Genomic DNA, 24,482 nt, shown 5'->3' with positions numbered 1-24,482 from the left:
TTTTGGGTGGGTTTTAGTAGCTGGTTTACATTTTTCCAAAGTTTTTGGGGGTTGTGTTGGTATTTAGTTTGTAATGTCATGTAGTAGGATTTTATGTCCGGCCTAATGCATTTTTTTGCACGGTTGTGCAGTTCTCCTTACTTAGTTAGGCTTTGTGTTTCTTTGTTTTTTTTGATAGTAAAGCCAGGCAGTGTCTCTGGACTTGAGGATTTGTTTGGTTTCTTTACTGAGCCAGGGGTTTGTAAAGGTTCTAGTCTTGATTTTGCGCAATGGAGCGACTAGTGTCTAGGTGTTGTAGAAATGTTTTGTTGAAATATGCTAAAGCCTGGTCAAGTGGGAGGGTTTTTAGGGGGATCCAGTCACAGTTACAGAGTAGAGTATTGAGGACTTCAGGAGAGATTTTTTTTTGTGTTTCTAGTGGATATATAGTTAGTGGTTTTGCAAATGCTTGTTCTGCTACGTATAAAGTATATTATGTTGTGGTCACTTAAGGTGTCTGGGAGACTGCCTGCATAGGGGTACAATGTGGGGTTGTTAGTTAGGACCCAGTCAAGGGTGGATTCCTTTTTAGATTTTTTATCATATCTAGTTGGAATTTGGGCTAGCTGCTGGTAGCCATGGAGATTTATTAGCTTACTTGGTGGTTCTGATATGCAGGTGAACCAATCTAGGTTGAAATCCCCCAGAATAAGGGTTTCTTGTGAGTATGTGGAAAGAACACCAGGATAAGAAATCTTCAAGGCTAGCAGGTGTATTACCAGGTGTAATAAAGATCACAATTGTAGTGATGACCTTTTTAGGGTGAAGTTGAAGTTGTGAGATAAGTATGTCCCAATTATTGGGGGAGGGTAGGAGTTTGATATTTGACGTACGGTTAAGTTGGACTTGTACAATAAGGCAGTTCCACCCCCCTTTACAAAGTAGTCCGTCTTGTCTAATGATATTGTAGCCAGTAGGGAGAACTTCTGAGTTAGCTATGTTTTATTTAGCCAGGTTTCTGTTGAAGCAACTATATCTGGGGAGTAGTGTGCTATTGTGGCCTGGAGTTCAGGTATTTTATTTTTGATACTTCTAATAATATTTAGCATTAAAAGATGGTTGGTTTTGCTGCTGTTGTTGATTTGCCCAGGGATGAAGATAGTGGGGGTGTTATGTTCTGACATTTGTGTTGGAGCAGTTTGTGTTGGATAGGATGGATTTGGGCCTGGGTTGGGGTGGATATCCCCACTTATGGTGAGCCTGGTGTTAAAATGGTGATACAGATGTTGGAGTTTGGTGAGGAGTGTGAGAAAGTATTGTGTTTTTTTGGAGTAGGAATGAGAGCATATGTGTTTTAGTTCTGAATTGGTCCGTTATGTAGTTCTTGAACATAATGTGTGGTGTCCTGTATATGAGAGTGCATATTGTAGTGTTGTGCTACTAAGTTTAGGGATATTGCTAGAGTGATAACTTGTGATGTTATAAAGAATTATGAGAAGACAGATTAGACGTAGTTGTGCGATAGTCATGGTTATAAAGTATAAGATGACACTAGGTGGGGGTCTGAATAGGAATTATAGAGTTGCACTATATGTGGATGGGTAAGTAGTGTGGGTGATGTAAAAAATGCCTAATGGGAATGTGAGTGATTGGGAGTATTTTTTGTGGAGCAAGTTGGTGTGGTATGATATGATCTGACTTGAGGAGCTGTGATTGGTGGAGGTGATGTGAGGGTGAGTTGTGGGTGTGGCTGTGATTATTATAAATGTAGAGGTAGTGGGGGTGGGAGGGAATAGGGGGCAGGGGAGCGGAGAGAGCCCGAGCGTTAGCAAGGGCAAACGGAGCAGGGCAGAGCCCACCAAGACAAGAGTAAAAAGTAAGTATTACTTTACAAATCTGAACACTTGAAACAAATTCCTGAGGTCTAATGGCTTACCAGCAAGCAGAATGCAATTGCTGAAGAGCACTTGTGTCCTGGTGGGAGACTAGAAATTTAAAGATGGCTCCATGCTCTGCAGGATTCTAATATAGACTTAGTATTGGGGGAGGGAGATAGCACAAGGGGTGTAAACCAGGTGGAATGCAAAGAAACCAGAGAGGCAGCACAAGGGGTGTAAACCAGGTGGAATGCAAAGAAACCAGAGAGGCCATCAGTGGGAAACTATCAGTGAAGGCCTCGGAGGGGGTAAGTAAGAATTCAAACTACCTGTAAAGTGAAGGAGAGAAGAGACAGAAAACTTTAAGGTTGGGAGTGTGTCTTCACATTGACTTGCTGATTAGTAACCAGTTTGTGCACAGATTAGAGTAGGGAGATACATTAGCAATGAAGGGGAATGTATAGAGATGCAAATAAACAGGTGGGCCTCCAAGTGATACAAACTAAGGCAGAAAGCACTGAGAGGGCTGCTTGATGGTTAATTTAGTCATAGGGGTCTGAATTAAATGCATACTGTCTATTGGACAGTTAGGATTACTGCACTACTGGGGGTGGGGGACACACACAAGGCTACAATAGTCAGTTTTATTAGCACGCTGAGAACTACTAAGAAATGCTGCTAATGTAATAGCTTCACTCTCATAAAAAATACAAGTAGAATGCCTGGGTGGACTGACCCTGCTCTTGAGGCTCAAAATGTATGTCCTTATTTAGTTTTGCAGTACTGATTCCTTCTTATACTGTATGGGTGGAGTGGTAGCTGCAGACTGCAGATTTGCTTGAGTGTGCTCTGAAGAGAGAGAGAGAAAAAAAGAGGATGAAGCTAGTAGAATGGGATAAAGATAGGTTAAAGGAAGTAATGAGGTGATAGAAGGGTGTAAAAGATACAAATCTGAGGATAGTGTGGATAAAGTAGGAGAATAGATGCTACTGCTACAGTTTGAGAGTACTTCAACAGTTACCACATCACAGTGCCATAACTTAGTTTGGAAACAGGTTATTAAGTCATGCACAATACATTTATCAGCCAATTAGCCTGTGCATACAAGAATAAGGAAAATGAACACTTAACACAATTTGCTCCTACTCTTTTCAAAATGTCCCAATTCCAGTTGTTTTACCTGTGTTACTATATTCTAAAGATCTCCACTCCAGTTGCTTAATCTCTGTTACTATATTCATTGTTTCTAGTACAGTTGGTTTAGACTTTGATTTCCAAATTGCTTTTTTTGGCAGCTACCATAATTTAGACTTGGCATTCCTTACCATGTCTAGGCAATTCCAATTCTGTATCATAGCTCAGAAAAATAATTTCCCGAGTTACACCAGTTTGTTCACTTACTATCTCTGATAGAGTAGTCTGCAAGGAATCCTTAGTCTGCCAGCTCATTACACGAAACTATGTTCCCAGTTACATCTTTCTTTTCTGTCTCACCTCCAACATTTGCTGTCTACCTGAGCAAAAATTCTTTGGGGTATAAAATATCTATGTAAACATACACAAACAAAAATCTTAAATCTTCTAGATTTTGTTGCATATTTGGGAGACAAAACATATATCCTTCATTGTTTTTGTGAATTGCTTATCCAGTCTCTACCCGATCCTTATTAACCTCATCTGACTGTTGTAGTTGTCATGGAATATTTTGTATGATGTACTAATTGTATTTTTTTTTTTTTAATAGCAGTTTTTGTTCTAGATTCTACTAAAAACTCTACCAGTGCTAGTCTTTAGGACCCCCCCCCCATTTCTTTCTCTTTGTTTATACTCTTATCAATTCTTGATAGGGAAGGCAATCTCTAACCTGCAGTCCAAATCAATTCTTGGCATCTTCTTATTCTATTCCCTTTCCCTCTCTAGTTACTTGCTCCAATACCTTGGTTCCTTTGCCAGTTTTCTCCACTAAATTCCAGCCCGCCTTGTTATTGCCTGTATCCTTAGTCATCCATATCAGCAGAATTGTCTTTTCCCTATTCCCATGTTGGCTTAGTTCTTAGAATAATTTTTGCTACTTTATGAATATAATATTCTGTATGTTTATTGTTATTCTCCTTAAAGGTTTGCATCCAAAATCCCAATCTCTTCTTGTTTCTTGCCCCCCCCCCCCCCTCGTTTCATCATCATTCCTTTCTACTTTGAGTTGTAGGTTTCTGCTTGTGCTATATACAAGATCCTGAACTGTGTCTCTCTGAAATACTTCAAATTGGTTAATCCAAATCCACCTTGTTCTGTTGGAAGAATCAACTTATCCCACTTGATTGCTATCCTCAGCTTCTCCTCTGGTTGATAAAAAATATGCCTGACGTGTATAAGATTGAAGGGAATAAAAACATTTTAACTGCTTGTATCTTGCTGTCCATATCTGTATAACAGAGCTTTCAGTTTCTCAGTTTTTGTATTATCTTTTGTTTAGTTTCTTCTCACATGTCCTTAGCTGCTGCACTGGAATCATTTTTAATCCATATTCCCAAATACTTCATTTTGTCACATCCCCATAAATATGGATATTGCTGTACCAATTTGTGTGTGGGTACATAATTTGCCACTATTGCCTTTGTTGTAGCTTCATTAATTTTGTATGCCAAAAAGATTTGAAACTTTCAAAATGTTGCACAACACGATAATGTCCTTTTCTGGTTTTATCAAGAATAAAATAATATCATCTGCAGAGCCAGCTTTTCTTGACTACCATACCAATTATATCCTTGTATTTCTGAGTCCCTTATTTTTTTCACCATTGATTTTAAATATATAATGCAATTAACAAAGGGGAAACTCCTGCCTGGTTTTCTGCTCAAGCAGAAATTATCACAGAGGAATCCACCTACTTTAATTTTCGCATCTGATCCCTCATATATCCTCCTAATCAACCTTATACTTTTATCAGAGAGTGCAAATGCTTCCATTGCCTTGATCATAAAGTCCCAGCTTACTCTGCCAGATGTTTTCTCTGCATCAAGACCCACCAACAACAGTGGTATTTTCTTACATTCTGCTTCCGTGTGGATCATCAGTGTTCTGTTAATGTTGTCAAATGTTTGCCTCCCCTCCACATAACCACAGTGGTTGTGCTGCAGCTGCTCTCTTGGAATATGAACCCCTCCCAATCAACTTTTTCTCATCCCCTCTCATAGCAACTTTTATTCTACTTGCTCCAGCCCATTTTAGAATGATAGCTTTGCAGTTTTCGCTGACATTTTAAGTGGGCTACAACCTGTGACACTATTGCCCCGTCTCTCAAACAGTTTAATTTTGATTTTCAGTATCAACAATGGTAGCAGCATCTGTCTGCAACTGGAATATACATGTGTTAGTCTTGTATTAAGTGCATTATTGTTGGTGTTTAATTTTATGATTTCATTGATTTTGATATTGTCTATCTGTACAATAACTGTGTGTGGAGCTTTTCTCCCCGGGTCTCTTCTGAAAACGGGCTCCCGGTTAACAAATGTAAAATAAATAAATATTTAATCAATTTTGGCATCACTTTTGCCATTCTGTTAGCTGTTATAGATGTGAACACTTTATAGTCATAGTTTAGTATTGAAATAGGCCTGTATGAAGCTGGATCTGATGGATCTTTGCCCTCTTTAGGTATTACAGATACTACAGCTTTCTTCCAGGATGTTGGTACTTCTCCACTTAAAATACTGTTAAACAGAACCTTCCATATCTTTTATCAGTTTTTCCCATCTAGCTTCCAAACTTCCACAGGAATACCATCTGTTCCTTGAGACTTTCCTGTGGATTGGTTATACGTCACCGTTTTTATCTCCCCTCCTCCTAGCCTGTTAGTAATGGAGCCTCTGCTGCCTCTAACCTTGGCATATGTAATCTTTCATAAACATTTCCATTTGTACTTTTTCTTGATTTCCATATTTCTCTGCTTTATACAGACTGTAATATAATGGTATCATCCTGTTCTTAAAGAAAGGCTATTTAGCCTTCTAAAAGTTATTCAGGTACATCATACTGCTGTTTTTAAAGCTTTCGATTTGCACCCATGTGCCCACTATGTTATTTCCTCAGTAGTCTGAGCTCATTTTTAATCACATCCTTCTTAGTACTTCATTTGTCCAGTTCTTTTTATGTGTTCCCACTGTTTTCTTTTGATAGGATCTTTTTTTTTTTAATGAAGAGCATTTTAAAATGTGCCCATTGTTTCTTCCGGCACCTTCCTACCCTCTCTGCTTTAGTAGTTTAGTTTTGAAATGAGTACTCATGTGTTCCACACGGCATTGAAATAAACTTGCTGTGTGTGTATATATGTGTGTGTGTGTGTGTGTGTGTACATATATATATATATATATATATATATATATATGTGTGTGTGTGTATATATATATATATATATATATATATATATATATATATATATATATATATATATAATTGTGTGTGTATATATATATATATATATATATATATATATATATATATATATATATATATATATATATATATATAAAATATGTGTGTGCATATTCCCACTCTCTACAATGGTTCTATTCCTACCTTACTGGTAGACAGCAAGCAGTTCTGTGGCAGGAGAAACTATCCACCCATCCACCTGCCTTCGTATCACTCTAGGAGTCCCTCAGTGTTCTATAATAGGACCCCTACTTTTCTCCATATTTATAAATGACTTCCACTCAGTTATCCCAAATGCCACCTGCATTCAATATGCAGATGATTCCACGTTGATCTGTTCGGCCAACTCTCCAGCAAACTTACTGTCACTAACCCAGAACACTTTCATTGCAGTTGAAAATTGGCTAGCCAGTCGCCTACTGATCCTGAATCCCAATAAAACCAAACTGCTTCCTTCTCCCCTACCCGCAGGTCCCCCCCATTCTTCACCATAAACTCTAAATGGCACCATCATCTCTCTTGAAGTCCAAACCAAGCTCCTTAGAGTTATAGTAGACAATAACCTCAAATTTAACATCCACATAAATCATACTATCAAGGCCATTAACAAAAAAAACTAGGCACCCTTTACAAGGTCAAACCTTTACTTACACCTCTTGCTCGTACTGCCATCGCCTGTTTCACCTACTATCTACCCTTTTCTATGCATCCCCTCTACCAACTTGAACAAAACTGACCTTAACAAACTATGCAGCTGTTACAACCACATCGCCAGATTTGCTACTGGCACTGCATTCAGGGCACATTACTGTCACAATCTAAAGATGTTAGGGTGGCTAGAACTACCTCCTCTTCTTCAATTCATCCAGCTCACAGTAGCCTACAAAATCCTCTGCCAACCCGATAACACACCTGCTCTTAAAAATATTATCTGCCCCCATAGTCCCCTTAGGCTATTACGCTCATCCAAACAGACTACTGGTACTCACCCTCAAAGCTAACAACTCAGCGGGGGATGCTCTGTTGGCAAAATATGGAATCCTCTTCCTGCAGTCATTACCCAAGAAATCTCTCTGCCTCTATTCAAAAAAAAAAAAAGACTCTAAGAACATTTTAAATCACACTGGTTATGTCCTTGCCCTACCCCTGACTAGAACCATCTCAGGAACCTTTATTAGTTATCTATAGTGTACATATCTATGTTTTCATGCTTTTTTTAAATATATGACTGTTCTTTATGTACTGCTTGCCCTGTCGGTTTATGAATCATATGAGCAATAAGTCTTTGCTGTTACTTTGAGTGCTTTTATGTGGAGCGTTTCACCCCGGGCCTCCACTGAAAATGGACATGTATCCAGTTGGACTATCCTGGTCAACAAATGTAAAATAAAATAATTATTTATATTGAGATATACACACACACACACATATGCAGTTTTTCTGTCCAGCTGTGATTTTATTTTATAAAGTTTATAAAAGTGGGAATAATTTCATCTGTGGTGTTAAAATGTTCTGTAAGCACTAATTAATATGCAAAAAGTGTATATAGTGCTTTTTGTGGGTATTTGTTTTTAACTTAACAAAGTCATGTAGTATTATGCATCTGTTCTCAAACTCTTTGTCATTTGTTATGTTGTCATAGGCCTGTGGTTTTCATCAGTTTTTTCTTTTTCTTTCAGATTGTTTGGTTATTCCTGTGCTTCTGTTTTTCTCCTGAAGGCTGCTCTGATCCTGTCTGGCTGGTTGTTTGAGTCACAGTTTCTGCCCCCTCCCCTCCCCTCTCAGTTGTTGGCACATCAGGTTGCCATATTCTGGCAATGACCAGCAGAGGAGCAACAAGGCCCAATGGCCAGACTCAGGCCAGCAAGATCTGTCAGTTTAAACTGGTGTTGCTCGGGGAGTCGGCAGTAGGAAAGTCTAGTCTTGTCCTGCGCTTTGTCAAGGGACAGTTTCATGAATATCAAGAAAGCACGATTGGGGGTAAGTGTAACGTGTTCTGGATGCTTTAAATAGATGTTTGTTGAAAAACACTTATGTGACTGGTACTGATTAAGGTATTTTTTCACTAGACTTCCAAAGGTGGCCTCTCCACTGTACATTTCAGATTATAGAGTAAGGTTGTAGCAACGGACGATATAATAGCTTGTAAGGTATGTTGAAAGGTTTTGTTAAGTTACATCTGTGTAGGTATATTATTTTTTTTTTGTGTGTGTGTGTGTGTGTGTGTGTGTGTGTGTGTGTGTGTGTGTGTGTGTGTGTGTGTCCTTTCGTTGTACCAAGGTTAACATTAATAGCTTTTGAGGTCTGCTTAATTTTAGGTAGGTATATATTTTCTCCTTGATTTGGAGTCTTCCATGTAAATTTTAACTAGGGTTGTGGTAATCTCTACAAATCAATCCTTTCTGAAAGGCAGTCTTTTTGTGTGGCAAACTGTTTTGAGATATCGGAGTGTTTTTTTTTTTTTATATAAGAGTTGCTGTTTCTTTTGCATTTCATATTTTTAGGTGTGCGTGTGTGTGTTTCCCCAAGAATAGTTGCCTTTCTTACATTTAATATTTCGGGACACCCAATTTTGTCTTCTTTTCAGGTTGGGGGAATTAATTTTTTAAGTGTTTCTTTGTTGCACATGGTCACTTCTTTGGTCTTGTTTACATGTAAGTGGTTCTGTTTGCATTATAGAATGTCTTTATGTTCATTGTGCTGATGTGTTGAATTGAGGTGAAATCCATAAATACTGATTAATCTTTCATGAGTGGTACACTGTTCTGTTGTTGGAAGGTAATGCCAACAATCTACTAATAAATGATGCTCAGAAATTGCTTTAAGTGCAAGCTCTTTGTGCATGTTGCCTTCCTTGGATCCCAGGGTTGTGGCTGTCCATTGTATACCTGTGTAAATTCCAAGTAATGCAATGCTGTGTTGACTCTGCTCCCTTCTCCGAACATTTAGCCACCTAAGCACAGGACGTGTGATAGATCACTTCTGAACACATTTCGTAAATGTTGGTAAAACTGTCATTCGGATTAATTTTATCAGGCTGCAAATGGATGTGGTTTGCTGATATTGTGCATTAATTGTCTGTTTTATTTGTTTGTTTTCTTGCAACCATGCCTAGACCTGGAATAACATTCTCCTTCTAAGGATTGCTTAATTAACTGTTTAGTTAATTGTCAAAGTCTAGCTGTTAATTCTTGAAATCCTGTTAGTAGGTAGGTATGTATGTAGGTAGGTACTTAGGGCTGTGGTTTTGGTAAGTTATGTCTTATCAGAATCTGAAGTAGGTGTGTTCCCACGCTGAATGACCTCTGTGTTGTGCTATTCGAGGAGTAGCTACAAGACACTGTAGAATGATAAAATAGAATTCAGTAAAGGCCATTGGCATTCTTGTAAAGGAATTGTTTGTAAGGGACAGCAGGATGTGTTTTCAGAGAGAATTTCTTTCTAATAACTTCATCTTTTTCAACAATTTACTAATCCATTTTTCTTTTCAGTACTTGTGCCTTTGTTACAAGATCCTTTTTCTATCCACCTTCTGTGAATATTATGTATAACTCTTGTTGTCTTGTAGACTTAATTACCATGTTCATGCACAGTTTAGCCTTTCTAATGTTGGAGCTTTCTCCCTGACCCTGTGCTGAAAGAGGTATTTTTCTCAGCCCATTTAGACATTCTCAGTGTGCAAATATAAACAAATATTAAAATGTATTACTTTATGTAGTGATCAGTAGTTCCAGCTTTTTTTTTTTAGGTGGAGCGTGTCCATCAATTCTGAGTTGGACATTGCCTTGTATGTCAGGCAGAGATGACCTCTGAGTGAGCGGTATGCAACCGAGTACAGCTGGAGTTTCTTCAGTCGGGCTGCATAGGGCATCTGTTTGAGGTCATAATCCTCTTGGTGAGGTACTTCGTTGGTCTTTCCAGCTGTTGCAGGTGTCTTGTAAGGTACATCCCAAATGGGGTGTTGTACTCTATGATGGGTCTGATGAGTAGAGGGGCAAAATAACCTCTCTTGTACTAGATGCAAACCCTTTTGTGATTAGGTGGACGATGTCTGTATCAGCCAGAGAGTCAGTTATGGCCCCCAGTTTGCAGTCGTCTGTGAACTTGGTCAGCCATAGTCCTTCTGTGCTTGTCTGTACCTCTGAGAAGTATATACCGAACAGGAGGGGTCCCATAACTCATCCCTGGGGGACGCCACTTGTAATTGGTTTAGGGTCGGACCTAGAGCCCGCAACTCTCATCGTGTGGGTTCTATCTGTGAGCCAATTGGCAACCCATCTCGTGACGTAGGGGTTTATGTTCAGGCTGGTGAGCTTGTCTATAATACCAAAATGGGGAATGGTGTTGAAAGCTTTTGCGAGGTCTAGGTAGGCTGTGTGGACCTCCTTTCCCTCATCTAAATCCTTGGTAACTGTCTCGAAGTCCACCGGGTTTAGGAGGCATCATCTGCCATTAACAAAGCCAAACTGGGTAGGGTCCAATGTTTGGCGGTTCCCAATGTCTCTGTTAATGAGTTCCATGATGATGCACTCCATAGCCTTGCAGACCAGGCTAGTCAGGCTTATAGGGCAATAATTCCCGGGGTCCGTTGTGGCTCCACCTTTGTGGAGCGGGATAACTTGCGGTTTGCCAGTTTATGGGTACGTAGCCTGTAGAGAGGCTGAGTTTGAACAGTGTGTTTAGGTGAGGGGTTAGTTCATTTTGGAGCTCGTGTAAGGCACAGCCTGGGACACTGTCCGGTCCCATTGAAGCTGTGTTTTTGGCTTTGGATAGGGCTGTTTTAACCTGTGTGTCAGTGATTGCCAGGGCTCTACATTCTTCTGGTGTGGTTATGGGCCCTTTAGGGGGTGAGAGGGGGGTGACGTTTGCACTAAACCTGTCTGCCAGAATGTTGGCATTATCTGTCGGTTCAGTACATTTTGTGCCATTCTGCACTAACTGAGAGCAGATCTTAGAGTTTCCACTTAGTTGACATGGCTAAAGAACGCTTTGTGGTTATCTTTGGAGTCCTTGGCAATTTTTCTTTTGAAGCTAGCCTTGGATGGTTTTATGAGGGATCGTAGTTTCTTGCTGATACTGATCAGGGATGTCTTCCCTTCTTGGGATTTTATTCTTTTCTGTACTAGTTTCCTCCTTCTGTTGTGTAGCTTGTTTATGGCAGGGGTCCACCAGACTGGTTCCCGTTTCTTGGAGGAGTGAGTCTTGGTTTTGCTTGGGATAGCACGATCCATGCATTCTTGCGGGTGCTCATAGAGTGCCTTTGTAAGGGATTCAGCAGCTTGGACAGCATTGTCCTTCAGCATTGGGGCTGTGAACCTTTCCACCTCGATCTTAAGTAACGTGAAGTTTGCTTTTGAAAAGTTTTTCATGGTGGTTTCCTTGATTGGGGGTGGGGGCGGAATGTGGATATCCAGAGTGATTAGTCTGTGGTCTGATCTAACCAGTGAGGGATTGAACTCCGGTCGCCCATGTTGGTGATGATCGGGTCCAATATGTTGTCACCTCTGGTGGGGGTGTTGACCAGTTGATCCAGGGCGTCGAGTTTATAAATTCTAGGAAGCGTTGGGCAAGGGAGTTAGTACTTTGAGTAGTTTTCCCAGTTAATGTTTGGGTAATTGAAATCACCCAATATTAGGGCATTTGGTAGGACCTTCATATTTTCCAAAAATGCGGAAATGGGTCATGGTGGGTGATCTGTAGCAAGCTACAATTTGAATTGCAGTTTTGCCCATTGTTAGTTGGATGATTTCTGAGGCATCGTGCTGCACCACTAACCTGGAGGTGTGGATATCAGTGATGAATATGGATACACCCCCATCTGTTGTTTCGGTCCGGGTTCTGTGGCCCAAAAGTATGGTATGAGTTGTAGCATTGTAGTGCTGGGGTGCTCTCTGGAGCCTTAAACCAGGTTTCTGTTACTGCATTGATATCAATGTTCTCCATACTGAGGAGTACCTCGAGTGCATGCATTTTGAGGCTTAGACTTCTGACGTTGAGTAGCATTGCCCTCAGTTTTTGGTTACTTTTGCTATTTATGGTGGTGGGTTTATCTTTTGAACCTTGCCTAAAAAGGCATTATGGCAAAAGCCTTGGCCAGTATTCAAAAGCCTAAGGGTGACAGGTGCAAGCCATCTCTTGCGAAGCAATGTGGCTTGTCGAGCATGTCATCCCAGGCGGACAGATACTGGATCCCCTTTGAATCACACCAGAAACTTAGCCAGTTGTTGAAATTGATAATTTTTCTTTATACTGTAGCATCATTCTTGGTGAGGGCAGGATGCTACTCAGGGTCATACCGGCCTGGGCTACGCGATCAGAGAGCTCTTCCATGTCTCTTTTCATGTAGTCCAGGGAGGTAGTCTCAGGTCATGCACACCAGCATGGACAATGACAGAGTCGTATTTGTACTTGTTCTGGAGCGACCTGAGTGCATGTGTTGTGTGGTGGATCCTGGCGCCCGACAGGCAGCTAACTGTAACCGTCTTCTTGTCCAGCCTAGTTAGTGGGACATCAGTGTGCCTGACTATAGCGTTGTCTATTACTAGTGTGTTGGGTATGTTATTTTGCCTTAAAGGCTGTGATTGTGTGGCACACTGATTATGTGAAGTATGTGCTTCATGGTTTGTGTTGGGGTGTGGAGGTTGCTTGTATGTCTGCTTTGGAGGGTCTGTATTGCTTTTGCAGATTTTTATTTAGAGCCTCTTGAGTATGTTTTCATGTGTTTATGTGTGTCTTATTTGTCGGTGTTGGTTTAATAGGTCTATGTGAGACTGGTGGTGTGTTGCAAGTATTTCCTTTCTCCTCTTGACTGTCAGTTCCAGTCTTGGGTTGAGAGAGCTTTGCCTCCAGTTTGGCTGTATAATTGCATCTCTCGCATATATTCGTGTTTGGTGGCAGGAGGAGAGGGTAGTCTGTGTATATGAGGCAGTTGTAACATTGCCTCAAAATGCCCATATTCATATTGGAGAGTACACCTGAAACTGCCCTTTGGACATGCCTGAAAAGGTAAAGTGAGCTGTTTTACTGATTGGCTGGTAGGGACGAATAGAGAGCCTTGTCCTTCTGGACAGTATGGGGGGTTCTAGTGCTAGGGTTAATTAGTGCTTGCTATCAGTTTTGAGCAAGTGCTGGGCTGTGAAATGAATGGTTTGAGTGCTTAAGTTGAAAGTTTGTCTAGTTGTAACACAGCCCTGAATTCAGCAATAACCTGAAAACTGGACTATACTAGTTCAGAAAGGCAGGAAACAAGTGTGTGTGTGTGTGTGTGTGTATATATATACATATACCACGATGGTGCAGTGGTTAGCGTTGTCGCCTCACAGCAAGAGGTTCTCTGGTTCAATCCTCGGCTGGGGTGCCTTCTGTGTGGAGTATGCATGTCCTCCCTGTGGTTGCGTGGGTTTCCTCCAGGTGCTCCGGTTTCCTCCCACATCCCAAAGACATACTGTAGGTGGATTGGACACTCTCTAAATTGTCCCTAGGCATGAGCGCATGCGTGTGTGTGCATTCTGTGGAAGGTTGGGCGCCAGGCTGGCAACTCGGACACTGTAAAACTCTAAAACTCCACTGCCAATCATGAACGGACATGTGATCCGCTGTGACGACCTGGGAATAAGCCGAAAGAATGTGTGTGTGTGTATGTATGTATGTGTGTGTGTGTGTGTATGTATATATATATATATATGTATGTGTGTGTATATATATATATATATATATATATATATATATATATATATATATATATATATATATATATGTATATATATATATATATATATATATATATATATATATATGTATATATATGTATATATAAAAATAAATAAAATGTGTGTGTGTGTATATCTATAATTTTTTTTTTTTTTTTTTTCAGAAAATTAAAGCAGATATAATCAAAAAAACAAACACTTGAAATGGCTGTCACACTTTAGTGTGTAGCATACAACAGTTAAACAGATTATTTAAACACAAAAATGACTTAATTCAAGTGCAGGCAGCAAATAAGTACAATATGTGGCAGCAAATAAGTACAAAATGTAGCAGAAACAAGCTTTTTAAATCACAGACACGCAAAAAAAATTGGCGTTTTAGGCGGAATTAGTTAGACAACAAGAAAATGCAGACAGATGATACTTAATCACTCCAAAGTCTCTGTTTTGTTTCTCTGCTGCTGTAGAACTTTGCAGGACACCTGGCAGGCACTTGCTGAGCTAACTACAAGCGCAAAAACCACGCAAATGCGTTTATTATAGCAGGGAAATGAAATAGAAATTAGCCTAAAATGGCCAATAAACTACTAGCTTCTGGGCTACAGCAAACAAGGCGCACACATTTCAGAAAGAAACAGCTCAAATAAGCAGGCACAATAAGCCTTTAACCAGAAATTCCCAGCTCAGAAGGGCAGAATCTAGCCTCTCATCCCACAAGAGTGCAGACCACAAACCTTCTTAATGTAAAATAACTGGCCTGGAGCCCAAGTGCTTAAACCAGAACTAATACACTTTCAGAATAACAGACAATGAGCCTTCGGTCAGCAATTCCCAACTTAGAAGGATGCAAGCTACCTGTCCTGCCACAATAGTGCAGACCACAAACCTTCCTATTGTAAAACAACTGGTCTGAAGCCCAAGTGCTTTAACCAAAAGACTTAGAATAACAGTTACAGTTTAATCAGGCTACTACTAAGCAGTAATAAATGCAGCAGAATAAATACAATTGAGTACTTTTAAGAAGAGGCAAAGGCAAAATAAGGTAATAAAGTAGGAAGAAACACAAATACAGTAAAAGCAGATAAAGTGCAATTTTTTTATATAACAATAGAAAACGAGCAAACTGATTTAAACAAATTACCCAATTAACCAGTAAAAAACCTCAACTGAGCCCTGTTCCAGCAGTTAGGGCCTAAGTGGGTATGTCCTCTCAAATGTTCTCTGTATTAGGCAGGATGAGCTAATGACACTAGACTAGGATAGAGCTGAATAAATGGGAATGGTAGGAGTGTCTGAGATCAAAATATGATGTCACTGTACTCTGTTGAGTGAGCAAATGAGATGGGCCCAGGAGGAGTGGTCAATTCCAAAGCCATCAAGATTAATACAACAACAAGAACAGGGAGCTGCAGACTGAGATCTCACAATTTTCAGTGAAACAAATAAACAGATAAATGCATTACTGTTTTTAACACAATATTCAATGAAACAATAAAACAGAAAAAATAAAATGCAGTACTGTCTTATAACACTGCAAGTTTGTACTTATCTCCGCTTGTAATAAAGTTGATGTAGGTATGTAAAAGCTAACCAAACAGCTCAAGTATGCAGCTATTCAAGTCCCATTAGTCTAGTATTCTGTTTTGTAGGTAATTCTAAGTACTTCTTGATGTAAAGCAAAATGCAGAATGCTTTTGACCATCGTTGTATGCTGCGTGCAGACTGGAACATGTTATATTGACATTAACTGCCTCAAAGTCTCTGTGTATATGTGTCTGTGCTTGCATGTTACTGTTTGCTTTTCCTCTGTGACACTGTTTGGGCTTTTGTCTTCTGCCTTGTCAGCAAGTCAAACTCTTGGCACCATATTCCTATTGTTATTCATATTATTCTTTTATTCTATCACACTATTCAATGTTAAAGCTTTTATGTATGAGACTCTCTATCTTTGTAAATTTGGTCACTTACTGCTGATGTATTGTTTATTGTTTAGCCTAGGTTGTATGAGACTTTTTTATGTCTGTACTTATCTCAGTTATCACTGTTTATATGATTGTTTGTATTACCATGTTGATATTGATCTAATTGTGGATCTTTTCTCCCCGGGCCTCCGCTGTAAATGGACCTGTGTCCTGTCGGACTATCCTGGTAAACAAATGTAAAATAAAATAAATAAATACCTCTCAACCTCTTAGTGCAAGAAATCTGGGCAAAGCCTAAAGTAATACAAAGTCAAAGACCCACAGATAGGGATATATTTTAAGTATTGCTCCTATAAACTTACAAAGTTGCTAGAATAACAGGATTTGTGTTAGCCTGCATTTTATGAAGGATATGAAGTCTAAAACCCAAATAAATGTCATTAATTGCTGTAATCCTCAGTATTTTGCCAGAAAGCCATACATTTTATGAACACCAGACCAAAAATATTAGGCAAAAATCTGGACAGTCTGCAAAAATCTGGGCAGTTGAGAGATATGTTGGGCACCGAAGGCAGTAGTGTCACATCCATGTATTGTGTGTAACCTGTCACTGTACATAGAAGGCTTTAGTATCATTGTCCATGTGATGAGCGTAGCCTGCAGCTGTACGCAGAAAGCAGTAGTGTCACCATTCATGTAATTTGGAACTATACGCAGAAGGCAGCAGTGAGTCTACATCCTTGTATTGTGTGTAATCTGTCACTGTGCTCAGAAGGTAGTATTGTCTACATCTATGTAACGTGTGTAACCTCTCACTGTGCACTGAAGGTAGTACTGCCTACATCATGCAAGTACTGCCTACATCATGCAGTTTGTGTAACACGCCACTGAGCGCAAAAGGCAGTAGCGCCTGCATCCACATAATGTGTGTAACCTGTCACTGGGTACAGAAGGCAGTAGTGTCTGCATACCCGCAATCTGTGTAACTTGTCACTGGGCATGGAGGGCATTAGTGCTTGCATCCCTGCAGTGTATGCAAGCTGTCACTCTGTGTAGAAGCCAGCAATGTCTGCATCCCCCCCAATATGTATAACCTGTCATTATGCATATAAGACAATAGTGTAACCATGCATGTATTACTGTCTATGCAATTTGTGCAGTTCCTTCCTATTGTAAATGTGAAAGCACAATGTTTAAGTTTCAGATATGCAAAACATAAAGTGCACATTACATGACAGAATAGCAAGTTATGAATGTTTAAAAGAGGTTTTTCAGGAACAAACCTTCCTGCATCCTTGGCACCCTTGATAATGTTACACTATGTATGGGTTGTCCAACAGGGATAAAGCAGTGACTGTAACTTTGACGGCCTGGATTGGAGTAGTAGTTGAGGCACTGGTGGGGGCGGGTGGGATTAAATGATTGATGCTGACTTGCCCTTCCTGGAAGGAGGGAGGGGCGCTGATCACTGCATTACTAGCATTTTGCATGTGTGTGGTATGCAACACCATGCCTTTGACAGTCTGGTGGTGGAAGTCTTGCTGGTCATATGTGACAGTATGTACACATGGGAGGAGGAGGAATTTCAAGTCCAACAGTGATATAATTGTGCATGTCTGCCACATGGGAAGGAACAAAATGGTAAAAAGCCCCTTACCTCTGCATTATTAATGGTGAGGCCTTGTGAGGTGGGTAATTTAAGTAGGTCAGGTATTTGTTCCATTCTGTCCCACTGTGTAGGCTGCTTTGCACTGGCAGGTATTAAATATGGCTGCTGGTAGATAGCACTAGGTGATGCACATATTTTAAAAATAAACTGCCATCCTAGAGAGAAAGTCTAGCTTCCAGATTTTTCTATTTGTTTGTATTTATTGTCCGTGAAATTTTCAACTGTGTATAATTTTTCAGGAAATGCCCAGGGGAAAAAAGTTCCACTTTCTCAAAATTTATATTCATGCTACAGTATATTTATTTGTTTGTTGACTGGACCATAATGAACCCATGTTGGACCCAGCCTGGGACTATATCAGGAAAACAGAAGTAGGAGTCTATGGTAAAGAAGGTGTATATACTAAGTTCATAATCCCCTTTAGTAGAATGGTTTGTACAAGTGAGGCAAAGCAGCGTAGAGATTCTTTAAGAAGCTCATCTGTGGCATTGCAGAAGTTAACAGTAAACTATAGACTGAAGTTTGATATGCAGTCTGTCAGGTTATTGGTTTAGAGTCTGTGTATATTAGAAAGACTAAACATAGTTGTTGCAAGTGCAAAAGTATTTTGCAGTGTAAAACAGTATTAATAGTAAGTACTGAAATTCCTGCCACAACTGAATAAGAACAGAATTGGCAGAGATTCTTTGTGCTTGAATATAAAATCTGGCCCCCAGGTGGGGCGTCCATAAGAACTGTTTATGTGATCACTGCTGTTGCATTTGCCTTTCCATTTGGTGTAAGAGAGTTCTTTTAGGGGCCTCTCAAATTTACATAGCTTTGATACAGTTCTAGCAAAAGTCAAGTCACTAAAGTGATATTGTGATCCTATGACTGCAGTAAAATACAGAGATTTTGATCTTGCATTACAGGCTGGGGATATTTGATAGCTAGACATTACTGGGGAATATGTGTGGAGTGAGTAGTCCTTGATAGTTCAGTTGTAGCCAGTTCAGTTTGTATAGGGAGTTGCAGTGCTGTAATTTGTTCTGTTGGTTGAATGTAGATTTGGCCATCTGTTGTGTTCTTCTAATTTTGCTCCCTTCGTTGACTGTAGGACAGGGTCAACATTTGACTTGCATATTGCAGGAGTAGATTGATTTGAACATATGGTGACATGTACATGATTGTACATGTTTAACTCAGTTACTCAAGCATCTGTTGTGTCTTTGGAACTGCCATGTTTATGTAATGATGAGGCTGTTGCCCCATTAAGTGTCATGCTTGGAGTTATTCAGGAGGGTGGTTGGTAGTTAATCTGTAACTTGTCAATCAATTAATAAATTTAAAAAGTGTTTTTCACAGTGAATTGTCTCATGCTAAACCTAAATTTCATTAAATATACAATATGTATGTAATATTTCTGAAATACAAATACATTTTATATATATATATATATATGTGTGTGTGGTGTATGTGTGTGTGTGTGTGTATATATATATATATATATATATATATATATATATATATATATATATATATAAAATATGTGTAGATTCATAAAAATATCTAAAATTATATGTTTTGAAAATTCTATCTAAAAGATTTCCCTTGTGTAAAATATTTTGAACAAGTTCTTTATTTTTGTTCCACCGTCAGTCAGGATAGAGTAAAGTTAGTTTGTGAAATCATGGCACTCATCTTGGAAAATAATTACATTTATTTTGAGGGACAATATTTCCAACAAATAACTGGAGTTGCCATGGGAGCGGCGTGCGATCCAGTATATGCAAATATAGTTCTGTTGGGTTGGGAGTTAGAACATGTCTTTAAAAGCAATTTTTATAATGATATTCTTATTTACAACAGATACCTGGATGATATTTTTATCCTGTGGAAGGGTGAAATAGATAATGCCTGGGTTTATAGAATATCTGAACAACAGTACCATTTTTTTTAAGTTTACTTATCACTTTGACCCTTTTGAGATTAGTTATTTGGATACCTTGACTATTAAAGACTCTGTTTTAGGTCTAGGGTATTTCGAAAACCTACTTTTTGCAATTCTTATGTATATTTTGACAGTTATCACCCACTTTTTCAGAAAAAAAGGTATTGTCAAAGGGCAGGCCATCAGAATAGCCAGGATGACCTCGCATAAGGAAGATTTAGATCAAGAATTTCGCATTTTGAAATCCATGTTTTTAGAACAAGGTTACCCTGTTGACTTGGTGGAAAATACCCTTAACGAAATTTTTGATGGATGGGGTGTTAAATACAAACCTTTATTAGGTAGAAAGTTAGCAGATACCATTGGTGCTTGTGGCACAGGAGCCAATGTACAATCTAATTCATGTAACTGTTCAGACGTGTTCTAGAATACAGTCCTTGTTAAGGTATCAAGAACATTTTATATAAAAACTGGAACATATTTAAGGCTAATAATGACAAATACAAATAGGTAGGGGACCAACCTATATTTCCCACTAAAGTTGGAAAAAATTAAAAAAATCATATTAGAGGGTAATCCTTCAAGTAGAGATGAGAATGGAGAAGTGGGGACTAAAACATGTGGGAGGTGTAATCCGTATAAATTTATACTATAAGAACCACGTTACTCTAGCTAACCATACTAACAGCAAAATTTATTTTAAAAAAGGTAATTGTGTCACTAAAAGAATAGTTTACCAAGTGTAATACATGTACTCGTTTTTGTATAGGTAAAACTGAGAGGGCATTGAAATCAAGGATTATTGAACATTTCTATGATACAAAAACAAAAAAGAAAACCAATGCCCTCTATAGACACAGCAAGGTATGTGATAACTTTTCAGGCTTTTCGTTTACCATTATAGATGAGGTACAAATGAACGTAAGAGGAAGTGTTTGGAAGAATATTTTAAATAAAAAAAGAAATGAGGTGGCAACTACGGTTGGCTGCTGATTTACATCCAGGTCTTAATGACTTTCTATAACACCCGTTTTGAAAGAAAAAGCAGCCAAAGTTTAACCACTTTTTACACAAAGGAAATCTTCACTTGTCTACTTGTTTTAGATAGAATTTTCAAAACATATATAATTTTAGAAATTTTTATGAATCTACACACATATATATAATCTTTGTATTTTATAAATATTACATATATATTGTATATTTAATGAAATTTAGGTTTAGCATGAGACAATTCACTGTGAAAAAAATGTATTAATTAATTGACAGATTTTGTGTCCTATCAGATTTGGTTTGTGTAGTATTTAAACCTAGTGGGCTCAGTTTTTTACTGTTCTGATGAAGTCAGTGTTACTTGATGAAAGCACTAAACCTGTTTTTGGATTATTCACTGTTTAAATAAAAAAGAGGTCTGAGGAACCATGGTCTTCATTTTGGTGCTTTACTTTGCTTCTTAGTTTTGATTTAAAGCACCTAACACGATATTTTTGTTTTAATCTGTAACTTAGATACGTGGACGTTTTGATGATTGTGAGTAGCCAGGAATTCATTTTAGTAGCATTGACAACAAGACCAGATTGCTGTAGCCCTTGTACTTTAACAAACGTTTTTGGAATTGTACGGTGACAGTAAGAATTGATTAGTCTCCTGATCATTTGCGTACTGAATGACTCTGGTTAACCACAGAGAGGACATGGATTTCATTTAGTCAATAGCTGAGGGCTTAGTGTAGATCCATGAGAGAGTCCAGTTAAAGGTTTTGTTTTTCCTCTCTAACCATTGCATTGCTGCCTGCCAATCATCATCCGCCTCCTGGTAATTGGCCCATTCAATCCCTTTCACCAGAGTGAAGGTCAACAGAGGGGACATTATTCAGGTTAGGCAGGTGTGTTTTCTGCATTTTGCTCTTATTCCTGTGCACATCTTGGCTAGTGTGAGAGAAGGTGGTGTTCAGTGGGTTAACTGTGAAGGATATTCTCCCTTAGTTCTGTACGGGTTGTTTCCTCCTAGCAGCTTCACCAACAAACCCCAAAGCACAGGAGGTGTTTTTTTTTTTTGTCTCCATCAGGGAGCTGTGCAACTTTCCCCACCCTTGGGAGGGCAGTGTGTGCCATTTCTATTTACTATTCTCCCTACCTGCCAGGCTCCTTTGGGGACAGGGTCTCTGATCGAACCCCGTTCACCTGGGTTGCAGTCAGGGCTTCATCCATCAGCACTACAGAGACAGATACCAGGATGTTACAGGTTGGTGCAAGATTCGCATACAAAAATTGTGGAAAATGCATTTATAAGAGAAGGGCAAAGGGTTTACAATTTGTCTGCTCATGGTTGTCCTGGGGAAAACTATTGATGCTGTCAATGCCACCCATAGTGTGGTAGACTGTTACAACATGTCTTTAGCAAAGAGTTTGTAGAGAAACGTGAATGGAGGCGGTCCATTTTTTTACCTGCCAGTCATCACTTTTCTGCCCCAGCTAATACCTTGGCTAGCTGCTGAACAACACTTTTTTTACTATTGTATCATTGGTGTGAATTCTACAAAGGTGTTCACATTAGACTGAGTACTGCATTTTTTGAATGCAATCCCTGTGTGGACTGTAAGCATATTGCAGTGCATGTCAATCATGTACTGCAGTTGTAATGCTAAAAATCTTATGCCTGCATGAACAATTTTTGTCATGCTAGCAGTTCTGTGCCCTGGGGTATATTAGTGGTCAGTCATGCTGTGGAGATGTATTGCTCCTGGTCCCAACTAGCTGCGAATGCAAGTATCTTGGATTTCCACTCCTTAGTTCACACAACTGCTATACTTCAGGCACCACACCTCTGACTCTTAGCCTTCATGAGTAACTACTGACAGGGATATGGGAGCAAGCAGTGACTTTAAGCATACAAATTGTTTTTTTTTTTTTTTTAAGCATACACTTATAAGTCGGTCCACCTGGTGATCAATAATGTGATTAGAATAAGCAACTTTCTAAACTCTCCACCTTCTGTGCAACTTTATTTACTACTGCTTGTCCGAGTCAAATAGGGGTACCATGCAATTTCTTAATTTCCTTTCACTATATTATTGTAGCCATTGCAGGGCAGGCTGTAATATTATAGGGAGGCCCACAGATCACTAAACAAAGTACATTTGTTCTTATTTGTATGTTGTGTAATTGTTTTTAGTTATTCACTGTATTACTTTTTTTTTCCTTTGTTAGCGGCCTTTCTCACTCAGTCTGTGTGCTTGGATGATACAACAGTAAAATTTGAGATCTGGGACACAGCTGGCCAGGAACGATACCACAGTTTGGCACCCATGTACTACAGAGGAGCCCAAGCAGCCATTGTTGTGTATGACATCACCAACCAGGTAAAATTAAGTTTAAGTTAAAGAAATGTAAGGCAGCCTAGTATAAGGAAGAATGAGCCTCACTGTGTCCCTCTAACCCTCATACGTTTTTGTCCGTGCTTTTTTTCTGTCTGCTGCACATCATCATTATAGACTGGATTAAATTGCAATGAACATTAAAATGTTTTCATGTGCCAGAAAGTCCTCGTTTGCCTAGAGGAGCAGCAGATAAGTTTAGAAGGGAAGACTTTGGAAGTAAGCTATGAATAGATTACATTCAGCAGACATGGGATTATTTTTTTCTGCTCTTATTTAACATCATGTTTATTACACAGCATATACTTTGTGCTTTGAATAGCATTGTCCAAAATACATATCCTGTACTGTTATTTCTAGGTGTACTAATACAGTCATACATACAAATATTTCAAGCACGATCATTAATGCCCTTCTAGCTTGCCAATATACCAGAACAGTTGTTCCCAAGTCTCTAGGCTGTTCTTAAAAAATATCTAAACTAGTACTTGGTTTAATATGGTTTGGTAGTCTGTTTCATGCATCAGCACCTGTATCAGAGAACCAGTTAGTACACTTCTCATGCCTATATAATCTTCTACATAGGTTGTCTGATTATTCTGTGCTACTTTTTGATAACCCCAAACATTCCCAGAGATAGTTGTCTGTTAATGCCATATATACCCGAATAAAATATTATCTTAAATATCTATAGGAGACACTGTACATGTTCAGATATTTTATTCTTTCATAATAACTTACATTTTCATATCCATGGATGCTCTTGGTGCATTTCTGCTGTTTCCAGTTCACTTGTTCTTGTTTTCTTATGTTTCCATATTGTTACTCCATACTCAAATTTGGGTCTAATGTAACTAACAATGACTGTATCATTTCTGATTTCCTAGACTTTTATAAATCGTTTCATACAACATATAGTGTTATAACTATCATTAACCAATTGGTTGATATGATTTGAAAAACTCAAAACTGGATATGTCCATATACCCAGGTCCTTAAATGAATCTGCAGTTTCACTTACTGTGTGCTGTATTAAATATTCACTTTTCAATGTATGTTTCCTGACTCTCATGCTTAGTTTTTATGATTGTTGGCTGTGTTAAGTTTGTAAAACGGATCTTGCATTGAAAGGGTTCATAAGTCTTGTTAAGGGTTCCCATCCCTATAGCATCGAGCAAAATGTCTTTTTCAGCTGCTTTCACCACCCCATTTTTTTTTCATTCTGCTGATCTGCTTTCAGACTGGTAACTTTACTTCTGTCTGCTATAGACACTGGCTGAGAAACAACCAGTTATGTAGCTGTCTTTCTAGATCTATACATTGGATAGGTGCAGTCTTTCAGTCCGGACTTTAGTGTTGAGATCCCAGAGGGTTCAATATTGAGTCCTTTGCTTTTCAAAATGTTTGTCAATAACACAGCTCATAATCATACCAACCTTATCTAGTTTGCTATTAGTTCAGCCCTTCTGCTTGCTACTAAAACCCTAAAGGAAATCGGTACTCTGTTTCAGCTCTGAGTTACAAATATCCAGAAGTAGCTTTCTAGTTCAGGCTTAAATACTTCACCCTAATGAAACCAAAGCAATATT

The 24,482-nt window shown here is 38.9% G+C and overlaps 1 protein-coding gene across 4 annotated transcripts in view; it reads left to right on the top strand.

Moving 5' to 3' along the window:
• RAB5B (RAB5B, member RAS oncogene family) overlaps positions 1-24,482 on the top strand; it is a 121,528-nt gene that overhangs the window by 11,325 nt on the left and 85,721 nt on the right. For all 4 annotated transcript variants that reach the window (XM_044083768.1, XM_044083770.1, XM_044083767.1 and 1 more), the window contains exons 2-3: positions 7,967-8,267; positions 22,727-22,878. In XM_044083768.1, coding sequence (XP_043939703.1) covers positions 8,105-8,267; positions 22,727-22,878 — 315 coding nt within the window. In that variant the 5' untranslated portion in view covers positions 7,967-8,104. The remainder of the gene's footprint in view (positions 1-7,966; positions 8,268-22,726; positions 22,879-24,482) is intronic.

This window comes from Protopterus annectens, chromosome 9.part0 (assembly GCF_019279795.1).
Source record: "Protopterus annectens isolate FY-2018-M chromosome 9.part0, PAN1.0, whole genome shotgun sequence".
NCBI lineage: Eukaryota > Metazoa > Chordata > Ceratodontiformes > Protopteridae > Protopterus > Protopterus annectens.
This window is presented reverse-complemented; position numbering and strand designations above follow the sequence as displayed.